General features: G+C 43.0%; 1 protein-coding gene across 3 annotated transcripts in view; it reads left to right on the forward strand.

Annotated features, from left to right (window-relative positions):
* The window catches only part of LOC111981407 (nectin-3-like protein), an 83,463-nt gene that overhangs the window by 32,002 nt on the left and 34,217 nt on the right, over window positions 1-17,244 (forward strand). For 2 of the 3 annotated variants that reach the window (XM_024012653.2, XM_024012651.3), the window contains exons 2-5: window positions 10,744-11,091; window positions 14,027-14,326; window positions 14,569-14,686; window positions 14,823-14,974. In XM_024012653.2, the coding sequence (XP_023868421.1) occupies window positions 10,744-11,091; window positions 14,027-14,326; window positions 14,569-14,686; window positions 14,823-14,974 (918 nt within the window). Of the gene's footprint in view, window positions 1-8,638; window positions 9,283-10,743; window positions 11,092-14,026; window positions 14,327-14,568; window positions 14,687-14,822; window positions 14,975-17,244 lie in introns of those variants that run through there. The other variant, XM_024012652.2, reaches the window with a different exon arrangement.

Genomic DNA, 17,244 nt, shown 5'->3' on the forward strand with positions numbered 1-17,244 from the left:
ATTGTCACGAGTATGGGGTGCGCCAAGTATATAAATCTCAATGTTTTTGTAAGTGCACAGACTTTTCAGAAATGGTGCACGCAGAAATATGTGAAATTTATGCAACGGTTATACATGAGACAACAGGTGATGTGCTTAACTACAAGGGTTGCTGGCTTTTTCCCTCTAATAGCTCAAATCAGTTTTGAACTATAAACATTTGTTTAGAATTTACCATGGATAGTCAAAAGTAGTTGTTTGCAGTTTTCAGAAGGTGAATAGCTCAATTGATTGCGACAGTCTTACATTGTAAAATAATACTAAATTCCCATTGAAAGCAAAGGAAAATGGTTTAAAGTCATTGACTTTTGAAGGTTGTATWACTCACCCATAGAGACTAAACAAAGATATCCCCATGTACACTAGAGCCACGTATTTTTCTTGTGCCTTTTACAGCTTGTTTCTAGCCTAAAGCATTGCAGAGTTATGCATCCTATACATTTATATAATCTGGGTATGGGGGGGGGGGGGGGGCATTAGCTCAAATGTAAAGAAGACAGGAGAAGGAGCGTACTAGAATCTATTCTGGATGTTCGAAACTGGTGTTTTTCTGATGCTAGCAAGCATGCATTTGCACACCGCACTGTTTACGTACATTTGTTTTCTCAGCTACAGTTTGAGTTGTGTCCTGACTGACAGTGATATGGCTAGCCCTTACCGTAACTTGGACTATGGAGTAGCTAGTTAGCTAGTGTTGCAAAAACCAATTGCATTGCAAGCATGACATTTTGCCCAAAGTTTGGTGTTGGTAGCAAGCTATGTTTTGTGGAAAAATTTAGGATTGGCATTTGGATATGAACTAGCTATCTGTAGCTAGCTTCTGTGTTGATGTCTGCAGTTGTTGTCTGGCTCTAGTTAGCATTTTGTCTGGCTCTAGTTAGCATGTTGGGTGAGTCCCCTATCCTATGCAAAAAAACACAACTTGAGTTTTAATGCACTAACATGCAATGCTATGCGATCTATTTGAAGCAGGTATTTACTTTGCAACATGTATTGTCATTGACTAGAACAAAATATAATTGTATGAGCTATGCATCTGTGTACCAGCATTTTTGTACCCCTCTACTACTAGCTAACTAGCTAGATGGGGCAGTTCAGTCCCAGAGGCAGTCTGTTCAGCATGCCTTCTTGACTTGATACAATGTGTCGTCATGCATTTGTGCATGCACACTGGTAACTGTCATAGCTCAAATCAAATTGTATTAGTCACATTTGCCAAATACAACAGGTGTAGACCGTACAGTGAAATGCTTACTTATGAGCCCCTAACCAACAATGCAGTTAAAAAAATACCAATAAGAATAAAGTAACATGTAATTAAGAGCAGCAGTAAAATAACAATAGCGAGACTATATACAGGGGGTACCGGTACATAGTCAATGTGCGGGGGCACCGGTTAGTTGAGGTAGTATGTACATGTAGGTAGAGTTATTAAAGTGACTATGCATAGACGATATCAACCGGGGGGGGGYGGGGYTTWAAWMCAAATAGTCTGGATAGCTATTTGATTAGATGTTCAGCAGTCTTATGGCTTGGGGGTAGAAGCTGTTTAGAAGCCTCTTGGACCTAGACTTGGTGCTCTGGTACCGCTTGCCGTGCGGAAGGAGAGACAACAGTCTATGACTAGGGTGGCTAGAGTCTTTGACAATTTTTTTGGGCCTTCCTCTGACACCGCCTGGTATATAGGTCCTGGATGGCAGGAAGCTTGGCCCCAGTGATATACTGGGCCGTACGCACTACCCTCTGTAGTGCCTTGCGGGTCGGTCGGAGGCCGAGCAGTTGCCATACCAGGCAGTGATGCAACCAGTCAGGATGCTCCTGATGGTGCAGCTGTAGAACCTTTTGAGGATCTGAGGACCCATGCCAAATATTTTCAGTCTCCTGAGGGGGAATAGGTTTTGTCGTGTCCTCTTCACGGCAGTCCTGGTGTGCTTGGACCATGTTAGTTTGTTGGTGATGTGGACACTTGAAGCATGTGAACTTGAAGCTCTCAACCTGCTCCACTGCAACCCCATCGATGAGAATGGGGTGTGCTCGGTCCTCTTTTTTCTGTAGTCCAAAATCATCTCCTTTATCTTTATCACAGGAAGAGGTTGTTGTCCTGGCACCACACGACCAGGTCTCCCTATAGTCGGTCTCGTCGTTGTCGGTGATAAGGCCTACCACTTATGTCATCTAAATGTAATGATGGTGTTGGAGTCGTGCCTGGCCGTGCAGTCATGAGAGGAGAGGACTGAGCACGCATCCCTGAGGGGCACCTGTGTTGAGGATCAGCATGGCAGATGTGTTGTCATCTACCCTTACCACCTGGGGGCGGCCCGTCAGGAAGTCCAGGATCCAGTTGCAGAGGGAGGTGTTTAGTCTCAGGGTCCTTAACTTATTGATTAGCTTTGACGGCACAATGGTGTTGAACGCTGAGCTGTAGTCAATGAATAGCATTCTCACATAGGTGTTCCTTTTGTCCAGGTGGGAAAGGGCAATGTGGAGAACAATAGAGATTCCATCATCAGTGGATCTGTTGGGGCAGTATGCAAACTGGAGTGTGTCTAGGGTTTCTGGGATAAGGGTGTTGATGTGAACCAAAGCACTTCATGGCTACAGATGTGAGTGCTATGGGTTAGTAGTCATTTAGGCAGATTACCTTAGTGCCCAAGAACACTAAGGTAATCTAAAACATGTTGGTATTACAGACTCGGACAGGGAGAGGTTGAAAATGTCAGTGAAGACACTTGCCAGTTGGTCAGCGCATGCTTGTAGTACACGTCTTGGTAATCCGTCTGGCCCTTGGGCCTTGTGAATGTTGACCTGTTTAAAGGTCTTACACACATCGGCTGCGGAGAGCGTGATCACACAGTCTCCCGGAACAGCTGGTGCTCCCATGCATGTTTGTGTTATTTGCCTCGAAGCGAGCAAAGAGGTAGTTTAGCTCGTCTGGTAGGCTCGTGTCACTGGGCAACTTGTGTCTGTGCTTCCCTTTGTAGTCTGTAATGGTTTGCAAGCCCTGCCACATCCGACGAACGTCAGAGCCGGTGTAGTACGATTCGATCTTAGTCCTGTATTGACGCTTTGCCTGTTTGATGGTTCGTCYGAGGGCATAGCAGGATTTCTTGTAAGCTTCTGGGTTAGAGTCCCACTCCTTGAAAGCGGCAGTTCTAMCCTTTAGCTCAGTGCGGATGCTGCCTGTAATCAATGGCTTCTGGTTGGGGTATGTACGCATGGTCACTGTGGGGCAACGTCATCGATGCGCTTATTGATTAAGCCAAGGACTGATGTGGTGTACTCCTCAATGCCATCGGAGGAATCCCGACGCGTATTCCAGTCTGTGTTAGCAAAACAGTCCTGTAACTTAGCATCTTCTTCATCTGACCACAGCAAATGCTACTGAACTCATGACAAAATCATGTTTAGACATTGTAGTGGCTATTGATTTTTTGTTTTTGCTTTGTGATATTGCTAATATCATCTTTTGGGCATTTAACTACTGGTATGTATCTAATCCGGTTTTGGCATGAAAAATTACTGAAGTCCCAAATTCCCATGAGTTACTGTGAGATTTTGCTCGCTCACAGATATGGAGCCTCAGAAATAAAGATCCGTTCACAGATTAGGAGCCACTCCCTTAATAAAAACTGTTGCATCTACAAACTTAGTCAATCCTAAAACTAAGTCCAATGGTCACTTTATGGATGCTAAAGTCTAATTTTTATCCTATATCTAGAATTTGAACTATGTCGTTGCAGAAATTACTCTGAATACTCAAATGCTAAAGGCGCTGTCAAAAATCCGGTATGTGGTTCTCTGTAACGTTTGGACTGCTCATGACAAGAGGTGGCATGTGTGTTGTGTACCTACATTCAAGTTGATTTGTGAATTTATCGATATTAGTATTGAACTTCAACCAATCCCATACTATAGTTGCGCTGACTGAGGGAGAATGATCACCTGAGTCTCCTCTGGGAACGATGTCTCCTTGCAGCCAGGACAGCCAGACTCGCTCTGTGTGTGTGTGTGTGCGTGAGACAGAGGCGCTACAGTAGGTTCTTCTCTGTAATGCGTATGTACAGTTGAAGTCAGAAGTTTACATACACTTAGGATGGAGTCATTAAAACTCGTTTTTCAAGCACTCCACAAATTTCTTGTTCAAACTATAGTTTTGGCAAGTCGGTTAGGACATCTACTTTGTGCATGACACAAGTAATTTTTCCAACAATTGTTTACAGACAGATTATTTCACTTATTATTCGCTGTATCACAATTCCAGTGGGTCAGAAATGTACATACACTAAGTTGACTGTGCCTTTAAACAGCTTGGAAAATTCCAGAAAATTATGTCATGGCTTTAGAAGCTTATGATAGGCTAATTGATGTCAATTGGAGGTGTCCCTGTGGATGTATTTCAAGGCTTAAGTGGGAAAATCAAAAGAAATCAGCCAAGACCTCCAAAAAAATTGTAGACCTCCACAAGTCTGGTTTATCCTTGGGAGCAATTTCCAAAAGTCTGAAGCTACCACGTTCATCTGTACAAACAATAGTACGCAAGTATAAACACCATGGGACCACGCAGCCGTCATACTACTCAGGAAGGAGACATGTTCTGTCTCCTAGATATGAACGTACTTTGGTACAAAAAGTTCAAATCAATCCCAGAACAACAGCAAAGGACCTTGTGAAGATGCTGGAGGAAAAGGGTACAAAAGTATCTATATCCACATTAAAACAAGTCCCTAAACGACATAACCTGAAAGGCCGCTCAGCAAGGAAGAAGCCACTGCTCCAAAACCGCCATTAAAAAAGCCAGACTACGGTTTGCAACTGCACATGGGGACAAAGATCGTACTTTTTGGAGAAATGTCCTCTGGTCTGATGAAACAAAAATAGAACTTTTTGGCCATAATGACCATCGTTATGTTTGGAGGAAAAAGGGTGAGGCTTGCAAGCCGAAGAACACCATCCCAACCGTGAAGCACGGGGGTGGCAGCATCATGTTGTGGGGGTGCTTTGCTGCAGGAGGGACTGGTGCACTTCACAAAATAGATGGCATCATGAGGCAGGAAAAGTATGTGGATATATTGAAGCAACATCTCAAGGGATCAGTCAGGAAGTTAAAGCTTGGACGCAAATGGGTCTTCCAAATGGACAATGACCCCAAGCATACGTCCAAAGTTGTTGCAAAATGGCTTAAGACAAAGTCAAGGTGTTGGAGTGGCCATCACAATGCCCTGACCTCAATCCCATAGAAAATGTGTGGGCAGAACTGAAAAAGTGTGTGCAAGCAAGGAGGCCTACAAACCTGACTCAGTTTACCAGCTCTGTCAGGAGGAATGGGACAAAATTCACCCAACTTATTGTGGGAAGCTATTGGAAGGCTACCCGAAACGTTTGACCCAGGTTAAATGATTTAACGGCAATGCTACCAAATACTAATTGAGTGACGTAAACTTCTGACCCACTGGGAATGTGATGAAAGCAATAAAAGCTGAAATAAATCATTCTCTCTACTATTATTCTGACATTTTACATTCTTAAAATAGTGGTGATCCTAACTGACCTAAGACAGGGAATTTTTACTAGGATTAAATGTCATGAATTGTGAATAACTGAGTTTAAATGTATTTGGCTAAGGTGTATGTAAACTTCCGACTTCAACTGTATGCTTGTCGCTAATCTTATAGGCTGATTACTTTTGATACAATAGAAGGAGTAGCTTTCACAAACGGTTATGTTAAGCATTTCTTTGCCTTCCTCTTTCCCCTGATGGTTAGGTGATTACATTAGAGGTCTGATTTCACTGTGATCTGTCTTTTCTTTGTGTATAGCTCTCTCTGCTTTTGAGGGGAGCCTAAAAATAACAACAGATCTCTAGTGGTCGAGCAGATCTCTAGTGGTCTGGTTATTAACATCTACCAATATATGGCTATTTAAATCCCCTGCTTCCCATTTAGAAAAATCTCCATCTTAAAGTTCCAGTTCCAGTAGTGAGCGCCCATACAGCCACTCTCTCCTCCTGGACAATAGGCTCATCAGAACACACATCATTCTCCCTCAGAGATTGGTCTCAGTGGATGAAACTCTGTATCTGCTGGGTTGCACTGTGATCTTTCAAGCATCACCTGTTTGGAGTGAGTGAATGCCCTTTTGTGGAATTCCTGGCTGGGAATGCAGTCGCTATGTGTAACTAGCTAATTAACTCCATCACTGTCAGCTCACTAACTAGCCTTATTGAGCCACCAGGAAGTGACACAGCTGCCACTGATATTTGACATGCCTAACAAGAGTCAACAGCTGTCCAACAGTAAACGCAATGCTGTGGTTCCACCCTGTAGACCTAGGAGCCAAGGTTGCAAAGTCAACTGTGGTCAATGCAGGGCACTTCAGCAATGGGAAAATTCACATACCTAGTCGTTGCGTTACGTGCTAGTCAAACATCAGAGAATTCAGGGAAGGATTACAAAGAGTTTCTGAGTGTTTCCCGTCCTTTATTTGCTTGAGATCCCACCCCTATAAAATGGCACAACTCAACTGTTAATCTCTAGGGCACGACAGGGCGGTCAGAAAATATATTGTTGTCCTCTGTTTTTTCGACCAATTGATTGGTTGAAATTTTCAAGCGTATATTTTTCAATATAAAGACATACCCTATGTTTGAATACAATCAATGTAGGATACTGAGCTTGTCTGATGCTTTAAGCACTGCAATTTAAAAATGAAAACATACTTATTACTAAAGAGGGAGCCAGAGATCAATATAGACTAACCAGAAGAAAAAACCTCTTCTGGTCGGTCGGAACCTTTTCCTTTTGGAGTGCCAAATTATCCTACCATTTCTACTGATCTGGGTGCCAGTTATCATTTTCATATGCACATTTTTGTGGAACAGTTTAATTTCWTTTAAAGTAGTCTTCATATCTCAAAATCAATGTCATGTGGTTAATCTAAATTATAAAGGAAAATTATGCAAATCTAAAAGTAACTTCTATTGCCATTTGTCAATATGTAAAAATAGCCTACATAAAGCCAACAAATAAAAATATTGCAGCCTGCAGGTAAATATCCTGATGAAAAATAAATATCCTATAAATCACATTGTCTAAGCATGACCTGACTGCAAGGAACTTGAAACATTGTATCAACTATTGTATTAACTTGGTCTGGCCCAAAGCTTGTGCTAGCAAACTTGCAACATTTATATAAAATATTCTGGGTCCTCAGAGTTTCCAGCACCAGTGAGCTCCGGACAGACACAAGAGATAAGAAGTAATCAGGTAGGCCTATTTTATGACGTTTCTACCGGATCAGAGCATGACATTTTTTCCTTTTCACACCGAGTGGTTATCGGAAGGTAGCTGGAAATATTTTTCAAATGGGCTATGTTGAGGAACTATTGTCATTCTCAATGGATGTTAAAGCAGACTTTGTTAATTGCTGTTTGAGGCGAATAATACAATATTTGAGAAACTCCACAGTGATGAAGACAATCAGAAATAGTATCAGATCCCCAAATGGGCACACTTACTGTACAGTATAGGCCTACATTTGCACGCAGGCCAGGTTGACTAGTCCTACTTCTATATGTGTAATCGGGTGCGTGTCCTTACTAAAGATTGGCAGGAGTGCTCCAAACAAAAGACAATTAATACATTGACGACTCATAAATGGAATGAAATAAACCAAAACCTTTTTCTCACAAGTGTAGCCTAGGTTGTGCGCTCTTCAATCAATGTGTCCGCTCCTACAATGACAACGGTAAGACTATTTATAATAATAATAATACAATTGTATGCATTAACAGAAATTAAGGGAAAGGAGGATACCTAGTCAGTGGTACAACTGAATGCCTTCAACTGAAATGTGTCTTCCACATTTAACCCAACCCCTCTGAATCAGAGGTGCGGGGGGATGCCTTAATCGACATCCACGTCTTCAGCGTCCGAGGAACTGCCTTGCTCGGGGGCAGAACGACAGATTTTTACCATGTCAACTCGGGGATTCAATCCAGCAACCTTTCGGTTACTGCTCCATCGCTCAAACCACTAGGCTACCTGCCGCCCTTAACCAAACAAGCATTGTAGCTAATTTCCCCCCAACATCAGACGTCCCCTAAGGCCGGACATTCTCTAGCGGTTAGAGGATTAAATCACCTCAAACTCAACATTTAAATGGAAGAAAATAACTTTACGTTTTGCGACTAAAGACACTCTTCTAGCTAGCTGACCACCGATTTTCATTAAGTTAGGTTTTGAGATTTTTCAAAAAAGTAATATATGCACATTTTGTGGGACACGCTGTATATTGTAAAATTCGACTGCGTGACTGACCACACGTCATTTAATATCCAACTTTTTACTTCTGAAATATAGCTTCTTCTTTTTTTTACCGAATGGTTAGCCAACTTCGGATACAAGGTTGTCTCTTTTTTTTTTTTTTTTTTACAAAATGAAATTGATAAATCTTGTAATTGAACAAAATAGTAAGGTGGCCAATAACTAGGGACCGTATGATGATTTTTTTTTTTTAATAATTTTTAATTTTAATTGTATTTTATATGGGACGTATTTTTTTTTGCTAACCCGCTTATCAAAAAGAAATGTCAAACATGCTAATTGCTAAACCGTTAGCTAACATTTTTACGACACCAATAATCACAAAACATGGATGTCTTGATCACAAGAACACTTTTGAAGGTAATATGTTTCTTAAACTCTTTTGAATATGCTGATAATACGTGGTGCTACGCTAGATGAGAAATTATGGGAATTAACAGTAAATCTACTACTGGTGTGCCAACCCTGCCACGTCCGCAATTGATTAGTCCACTCAGACAGGCGTGTATCAGATGTCTTGTGTGCCATATTTTGAAAGGGAAAAAAAAGGATTTGCCACTGCTCTACTAAAAAATATTGATTGACCAAACAATCGACAAGTCGACTAAATGGGGTCAGCCCTCAAACTCTGTCTTTTAACGAATGGTCCTCTTGTTGATTTCCTCCTCTCCTCCCTCCTTATGGCATTCTAATGTCATTGTCACCCTCTCTGTGCTCAGGTCTCAGGCTTCCAGGTTAGGAGGTTGGAGGGACACTCAGGAAAATACTTCTGTTGGGTTGGCTGAGAGATTGGGCTGGGGTTGTTGGCTCGACAACAACAGGCAGAATGTTTTGAGTCCGTTGCCAAGCAATGCAGCGGGTTTTGATTTACGATGACGTCTTCCCACTGGCAGCTTGTTGCAATTAGTGATGTGGTTGTGTGGTGAGTGCAGCATGGTGGTATTATTATGATGTTTGGGTTTATTTATCTTTCTGGGACTCGTTCCTTCCACAGTTTTTTTTTCTTCTCTTGGACAGCAGAATCTCTTAGTGATAGATTTGTTTCCTCTCATCTGTTTCATATGACCCTTTACTTTAGACGGTTCCTTCTCCCACTAACACTTTCATCATATTGCCATATCTTCTCCCTGTCTTCCTTTCTCTTCCTCCCACCTTTCTCTCTACCTCGCCCTTTCCCGTAACTCTCTCTCTGTGTCTGTGGAGTACTGCGGTTTATGTCTCTGTCTGCCTGTCTCCATCTCTCCTCCCCCTCTGCCTGTGTCTCTGGAGTACTGCTGATCTTAATGCTGTGAGTGTGGACAGGCCATGTTAATAACTAGAGGGGATGACAGAGCTTTAGGGGCTAGTTCTGATTGGATACAGGGACAGAGCGAGTGGTTTGTTTCATAAAGGGCTGCTTTTAATTCCTGGATTCAGGTCAGGAGTAGGGCAGGCAGGCAGCTATTGTACAAGAATACACTGATCTGTGGAACAAACACACAAACACTGGACTGTGTATTATGTTGATGGAAAACCAAATGTTGGTTGCTGTGGATTCATGATCAGATCAGCACAGATGTCTGTGAATGCTTAGTTTGATGGAACCTACTAAGCTTGTGTTTTGGTTTGGAAATGTCTTAGCGGAGCTGACGTCAGTGCTCTTTCAAGTAAATGTTGTTCACAAAACCATCTCGCTCTCCCGACCACACACACACACACACACACACTATTACACCCAACATGATGAATGTTTATTGATAGTGCCTCGAGAGGAGACTATGATCATCTTCAGATGACACACGCATGAAACGAAGAGATCTAGTTGGTGAGGTCACCCTTGAATACTGGTTTATGTCACAGGCTTATATATGGTTTGAGGACTTTATAAAAGAGTCCAGCTGTAATGAATGGTGCTTGAGTGTCATCCATGATTATATGACTAGGTGTATCCGTGGCGCCGTGTGTGTGTGTGTCGTGCACTCCTGTGTGTTTGTAAGAGATACTGCACCTGCTGCTGTTGTTGTAGTACTAGCAGGTTGTCCTCACATGTCCTCCTTACCTATTCACAAACCTTAACACACACACATTCACAAGCTGTGTATGTGTTTGACAGTTTTATGGTTATTATGGTAAATGATGTGATTCTGCGAGACCGATGGAGGTACTTTATTGCCATCATCAGTGGGCATATTGAATGTACAGCCATACACATTACACACACCCACTTACAGGCTTATGTTTCACTGCCCAAGTACAACTGTTAGGATTATACTTAATAACTTAACATATTCCCCACTGCTTTTCTCTCAATGTTACTACTAACAGTAGTTCTTTAGAAATAATTGGAATGAACTGATCGTTGATGGTGAAACTATTCATTCTTTGTTTCTCTCCCTGGCTCCAGGTGTGGGGGGCAGTCAGGTGTTGGTGCCCCAGAAGGTGAGTGCTGTATTGGGGAAGAACGTGACGTTGGGCTGTAGCGTGGAGGTGGAGGCCAACCTGAGTCTTACCCAGAGTTCCTGGGAGCGCCGGCTGCCCACAGGCTCGGTGACGGTGGCGGTGTACAACCCCGTGTTCGGTATCTCCATCCCCCCGGACTACGTTCGCCGCCTGTCCTTCCGCTCACCCTCCTCCCATGACGCCACCATCGTACTGGAGGACGTGGGCTTCGCCGACATTGGAGTGTACACCTGCAAGGTGGCCACCTTCCCCCTGGGCAACACACAGGCCTCCACCACTGTCAGCGTGCTCGGTAAGAATGTGTTTGCAGGTGTGTGTGTGTCTGTGTGCAACACACCTTTTGTAAATGTGTGTTTGTCTGGCTAATAGTGTGCTTGTAAGATTCTGAAATGTAATTCTGTATCTTAGTAAAGTGCCTCTTGTAAATTGAATGAATAATGCATACCAATATTCTGGGGGAGAGACATCCTGCTCACATCACTGACCCGGAGGGAAAGTGGTAAGACAAAGTGGAAGGGGGAGAGCGAGAAAGGAAAGTGGTGAGAATGAGTGGTTGGAATAAGGGTTGGCCGATGAAGTGGCGTTGCAGTGAGAAGAGTCATGGAGATTTGCTGTGGGGTAAACAGTATGACAGTTGGGTACAGTTGAGAGAATGAGAGGAGGGGTGAAGGAATGGGAACGAGGGGGAAAGGGAGGGGTGTAGAAGAACAGGGTGCTATAATTAGAGCTAGAGAAATGCGGTGGGCAATAAGGCGTGCGGTATGTGTGTTGCACAGTTGAAACGTCCCTCTATTTTAAGGGATCTCCTGGGAGGGGCTGGGGTTGGATAGATGGATAGATCTATCATTCCAGGCAAAGCCATGACTTATATATGTGTGATATATGTATACATACATATATATATATATGTGTGTACATATATGTATACATTCATATACATATGTGTATATATACAAACAAACAAAAAATATTTTTTATTTCACCTTTATTTAACCAGGTAGGCTAGTTGAGAACAAGTTCTCATTTACAACTGCGACCTGGCCAAGATAAAGCATAGCAGTGTGAACAGACAACAACACAGAGTTACACATGGAGTAAACAATAAACAAGTCAATAACACAGTAGGGGGAAAAAATGAGTCTATATACATTGTGTGCAAAAGGCATGAGGAGGTAGGCAATAAATAGGCCATAGGAGCGAATAATTACAATTTAGCAGATTAACACTGGAGTGATAAATCATCAGATGATCATGTGCAAGTAGAGATACTGGTGTGCAAAAGAGCAGAAAAGTAAATAAATAAAAACAGTAAGGGGATGAGGTAGGTAAATTGGGTGGGCTGTTTACAGATGGACTATGTACAGCTGCAGCGATCGGTTAGCTGCTCAGATAGCAGATGTTTAAAGTTGGTGAGGGAAATAAAAGTCTCCAACTTCAGCGATTTTCTTTCTTTCTTTTATTTTTTTTGCAATTCGTTCCAGTCACAGGCAGCAGAAAACTGGAAGGAAAGGCGGCCAAATGAGGTGTTGGCTTTTGGGATGATCAGTGAGATATACCGGCTGGAGCGCGTGCTACGGGTGGGTGTTATCGTGACCAGTGAACTGAGATAAGGCYGAGCTTTACCTAGCATGGACTTATAGATGACCTGGAGCCAGTGGGTCTGGCGACGAATATGTAGCGAGGGCCAGCTGACTAGAGCATACAGGTCGCAGTGGTAGGTGGTATAAGGTGTTTTAGTAACAAAACGGATGGCACTATGATAAACTGCATCTAGTTTGCTGAGTAGAGTCTTGGAAGCTATTTTGTAGATGACATCGCCGAAGTCGAGGATCGGTAGGATAGTCAGTTTTACTAGGGTAAGTTTGGCGGCGTGAGTGAAGGAGGCTTTGTTGCGAAATAGAAAGCCAATTCTTGATTTGATTTTGGATTGGAGATGTTTGATATGAGTCTGGAAGGAGAGTTTACAGTCTAGCCAGACACCTAGGTATTTATAGATGTCCACACATTCTAGGTCGGAACCGTCCAGGGTGGTGATGCTAGTCAGGCGGGTGGGTGCAGGCAGCGAACGGTTGAAAAGCATGCATTTGGTTTTACTAGCGTTTAAGAGCAGTTGGAGGCCACGGAAGGAGTGTTGTATGGCATTGAAGCTCGTTTGGAGGTTAGATATCACAGTGTCCAAGGAAGGGCCAGAAGTATACAGAATGGTGTCGTCTGRGTAGAGATGGATCAGGGAATCACCCGCAGCAAGAGCGACATCATTGATATATACAGAGAAAAGAGTCGGCACGAGAATTGAACTCTGTGGTACCCCCATAGAGACTGCCAGAGGACCGGACAACATGCCCTCCGATTTGACACACTGAACTCTGTCTGCAAAGTAGTTGGTGAACCAGGCAAGGCAGTCATCAGAAAAACCGAGGCTACTGAGTCTGCCGATAAGAATATGGTGATTGACAGAGTCGAAAGCCTTGGCCAGGTCGATGAAGACGGCTGCACAGTAATGTCTTTTATCGATGGCAGTTATGATATCATTTAGTACCTTGAGGTGCACCCGTGACTGGCGTGAGTGTGTGTATGTGTGTATATTTATATATATATGTGTATATATATACATACATATACATACATGCATACATACGTATGTATGTATATGGAGAACAGGAGGGTTTCTTAAAGAAAAACGAACAGGTCTGTGAGAGCCGGAATTCTTACTGGTTGGTAGGTGATCAAATACTTATGTCATGCAATAAAATGCAAATTAATTACATTAAAATCATACAATGTGATTTTCTGGATTTACAGACCTCTACATGCTTTGTAAGTAGGAAAACCTGCAAAATCGGCAGTGTATCAAATACTTGTTCTCCCCACTGTGTATATGTATGTATGTATGTGTGTGTGTATATATATATATATATACATACATACACACACACACACACACACACACACACACACACACACACACACACACACTCTTTCTTTTGGAAAGGTTACAGGATGTCCCTGAGCTGCTACTGCATAGAAGTAAAGGGGGGAAACTAGGGAGATGGAGTGGCAGATGTGGACCGAAAGAAACAAGAGCTTGGTGAATGACTGAAAGAGGGTGTGTGTTTGGAAGCTCTCCCAGACTCAGGAACTCAACTCTACTTCCCTAGAGGCTACTGGAACTCTGACTAAACAGTACAGCTCTTTCTCTCTCTCTCCTCTCTCTCTCTCTCTCTCAGTGGAGCCCAAGGTGTATGTGTCGGCTGGCTCGGTGGCTCTGATCGACGAGGGCAATGAAACCGTGGTGGCCACCTGCATCGCTGAGCGGGCCCGGCCCCCCGCCGAAGTCTCCTGGGAGACGGACCTGTTTGGCCATTCAGAGGTGACGCTGCAGGACGAGGCCAACGGCACCACCAGCACCCAGGTGCACTACCTGTGGCAGCCCACCCGCCACGTCCAGGGTCACGCCCTCACCTGTGTGGTGCGCCATCCTGCCCTGCACACAGACTTTAGGATCCCCTACCAGCTCAACGTGGAGTGTGAGTCTCTCTGTCTGTGTGTGTGCGTGTGTGATTGAACACGAGTACCCACAAGACTTCCTTTTTTGTTCACAATCATTCACAGATTAGTCATGTCTAAATTCCATCATGATAGACAGAATTGATTGATTTGACTGATTCACATGTCATTTCACACCATTTTTTTTTTTGGGGGGGGGGGGGTTATTATGCTTTTCCAGTTGCTATATATGTTAATCCTCCTCTGTGTCTTGTCTCTGCAGATGCCCCAGACATTGTGGTGGTAGGTTATGATGGTGACTGGCACGTGGGCCGCGAGAGCGTCCAGCTGACCTGCAAAGCCAAGGCAAACCCACCAGCCCACCACTTCAGATGGATCAGGTTTGTGAGCGTGTGCGATCGTGTTTTTATGTGTGCACAAATTTGTTCACACTGCAGATTGAACATTGAACCAGTGTTTGTGTATAATTGTGTCCGTCTTTCATTTTGTGTTCTTGTATGTGTGTGTGCATCCCAGACTGGACGGGGACATGCCAGAGGGGGTGGAGACACTGAACAGCACATTGCTGTTTCTGAGGCCCCTCCAAAGGAATGACTCTGGAGTCTACAGGTGTGAGGTTGCCAATGCCATCAACCTACGCAGCAGGGACCTGCGGATACGCATACAAGGTGAGAGGGGAAACGCTGCTGAATATGCACACAGCTTGCTATTGCACACATTCTCCCTGTTTCTCTTGGGGAGAACTTGAAGCGTTCAGCATAGAGATAATACCATGGAGATGAGTCTTGATTTATCTCTACGGATAATACTATCTCTGTGTCTCTATGGTTCTCACTACTAAACACTTCACTTATAACTTTTTTTTAATGGTTTTGAAACAATGGTATACTTTTCTGAGGATGAATCACATTTAAACACACACAGAAACACACATGGTCCATCCAGCATTTCGTCATTCTAAACCCTAATCCATCTAAGCTTGAGGGTGTGTCAGTGTTTGAATTGAAGCGAGCTGCCACGCTGTATTAGTGCAGATTATTTCTGGTCCTCAGATGTAAGAGTCTTAATTGGGGCCTGATTAGTCTTGATTAGGTCTCCAGATGTTCAACAGGAGAGGAGAGCTCCCTAGTTCTCTGGCCAAACCCATCTGTCTGTCTGCTCATCCCTAATCATCATCTCATACCACTAACTCACTCCTCCTCTGCTTTGTCACCTGTCCCCTGTTGTTCCCCTGGCCTGGCATGTGTCTCTCTCTTCTGTGCAATATGAGCATCATGTCCCTGAGGTTTTGTTAACCCCCTCACCTCCCTCGGCTCATAAACCTTTCTTCTCTTCGAGAATTAAGCTTTCAGTATGACTACTGTACATCTCTCTCTCCATCCCTCTTTTTTGCTACTCTTTTGCGCTTTCTCTCTCTATACTCTCGCTCGCTCGCCGTGTGTGTGTGTGTGTGTGTGTGTGTGTGTGTGTGTGTGTGTGTGTGTGACGCAGTGAAAGGCAGAGGCGTGCAGCCTTGACTGAGATGATGATGATGTCCCAGATTCATAAAATATTCACCAGCTCTTTTCAACTCTTATTCATTATTTATTAAACATATATTTTTTTGCTTTTCCCTTTGAGGGGATCTCTGTGGTTTTGTGCGTGGTGTGTGTTCTCTGTGTGCGCACTTCTGGGTAATGTGTTTCACTCTTGTGTGTGCTCGCCCACACGTTTGTGCAGTTTCTCCGCATGGAGTCAGGATGACGTCATCCTGTTGGATCTGAGAGTCTGATATCTCTACAGACATCTGACCTGGAACTAGGACTGGAGTTTTATTTTATGTCGCTGTTTTAAGAACTTCACAACATCACTGAACACTTTTAGGGGAAACCTTTCACACATGTGCAGTCCTAATCCAATCACAACCACAGCTAGGGTTGCAAAGGGAGGGTATATATCACTGGAACATTTCTAAGTTTAACAGGAAACTACCAGAATTTTGGTATCTTTCATGGATTTTATGTAATCTCTCACAAGACATCTAGTGGCCCTTTTGGGTACTTCAGATTATCACAGGCATCTAATTATCTCTGGCCTTCTGCATGGCCTTATCACATGTAAAATATATTAAATCATTGAATAAGATTATTACAAAATACATAAATGAATGACAAAGCTGTAAAACATTATGCTAAATAAAAACCATCAACTTAGTGAATACATTTGATGTTTTAATATGAGGGTTTCAGCATTAAGTATGTATTCGTTTTACTATGTAAGTATGTATTTGTTTTACTATGTAAGTATGTATTTGGGGGCAGTTGTGAAAAAGTAAATAGTTCAAAGTAATGCCAATGTTGATTAGATGCTTTTTTTCATTAATTAGGCTATTTTCTCTTGAACCATATGGTTTATCTACTAGAAACTCATGGACAATATGGACACAGATATAATAAATGACTACTATACATGTTTAATAAAGTTATTCAAGTATAAATTACCAAAGTTATGATAGAGTGCCAGATATTTTCTGTTAATTGCCCAAATTACTGAAGATTCTGGTAACTTTGGTAAATTACCGGTAGCTTTGCAACCCTGACCTCAACAGTTAAATACAGACTCAGCAAGTCCGGACAGAAATACCAGCGGATGGAATAAGGAGAGCAGCATGTCTCATCTGTTGATGAAAGGTGCTTGATCGTGGTTCATCTGGCCTAAAGAACATTATAGGGAGCATGTGAAGCTCTGGATCAAGTCATCTACACAGGGAGTGTCCAAAACACTTTTTCGAACTGACTGAATTGTAAAGGAGTGATTTGCCATTTTGCCCATCTCTTTTCCCTGAACCACTCCCTGACATTTTAGTAGTCCTTCCCATCTCTCCAAGTCCCCTAACGTCTTGGTAGTCCTTCCCATCTCTCCAAGTCCCCTAACGTCTTGGTAGTCCTTCCCATCTCTC

This window comes from Salvelinus sp. IW2-2015, linkage group LG20 (assembly GCF_002910315.2).
Source record: "Salvelinus sp. IW2-2015 linkage group LG20, ASM291031v2, whole genome shotgun sequence".
NCBI classification, from domain to species: Eukaryota; Metazoa; Chordata; class Actinopteri; order Salmoniformes; family Salmonidae; genus Salvelinus; species Salvelinus sp. IW2-2015.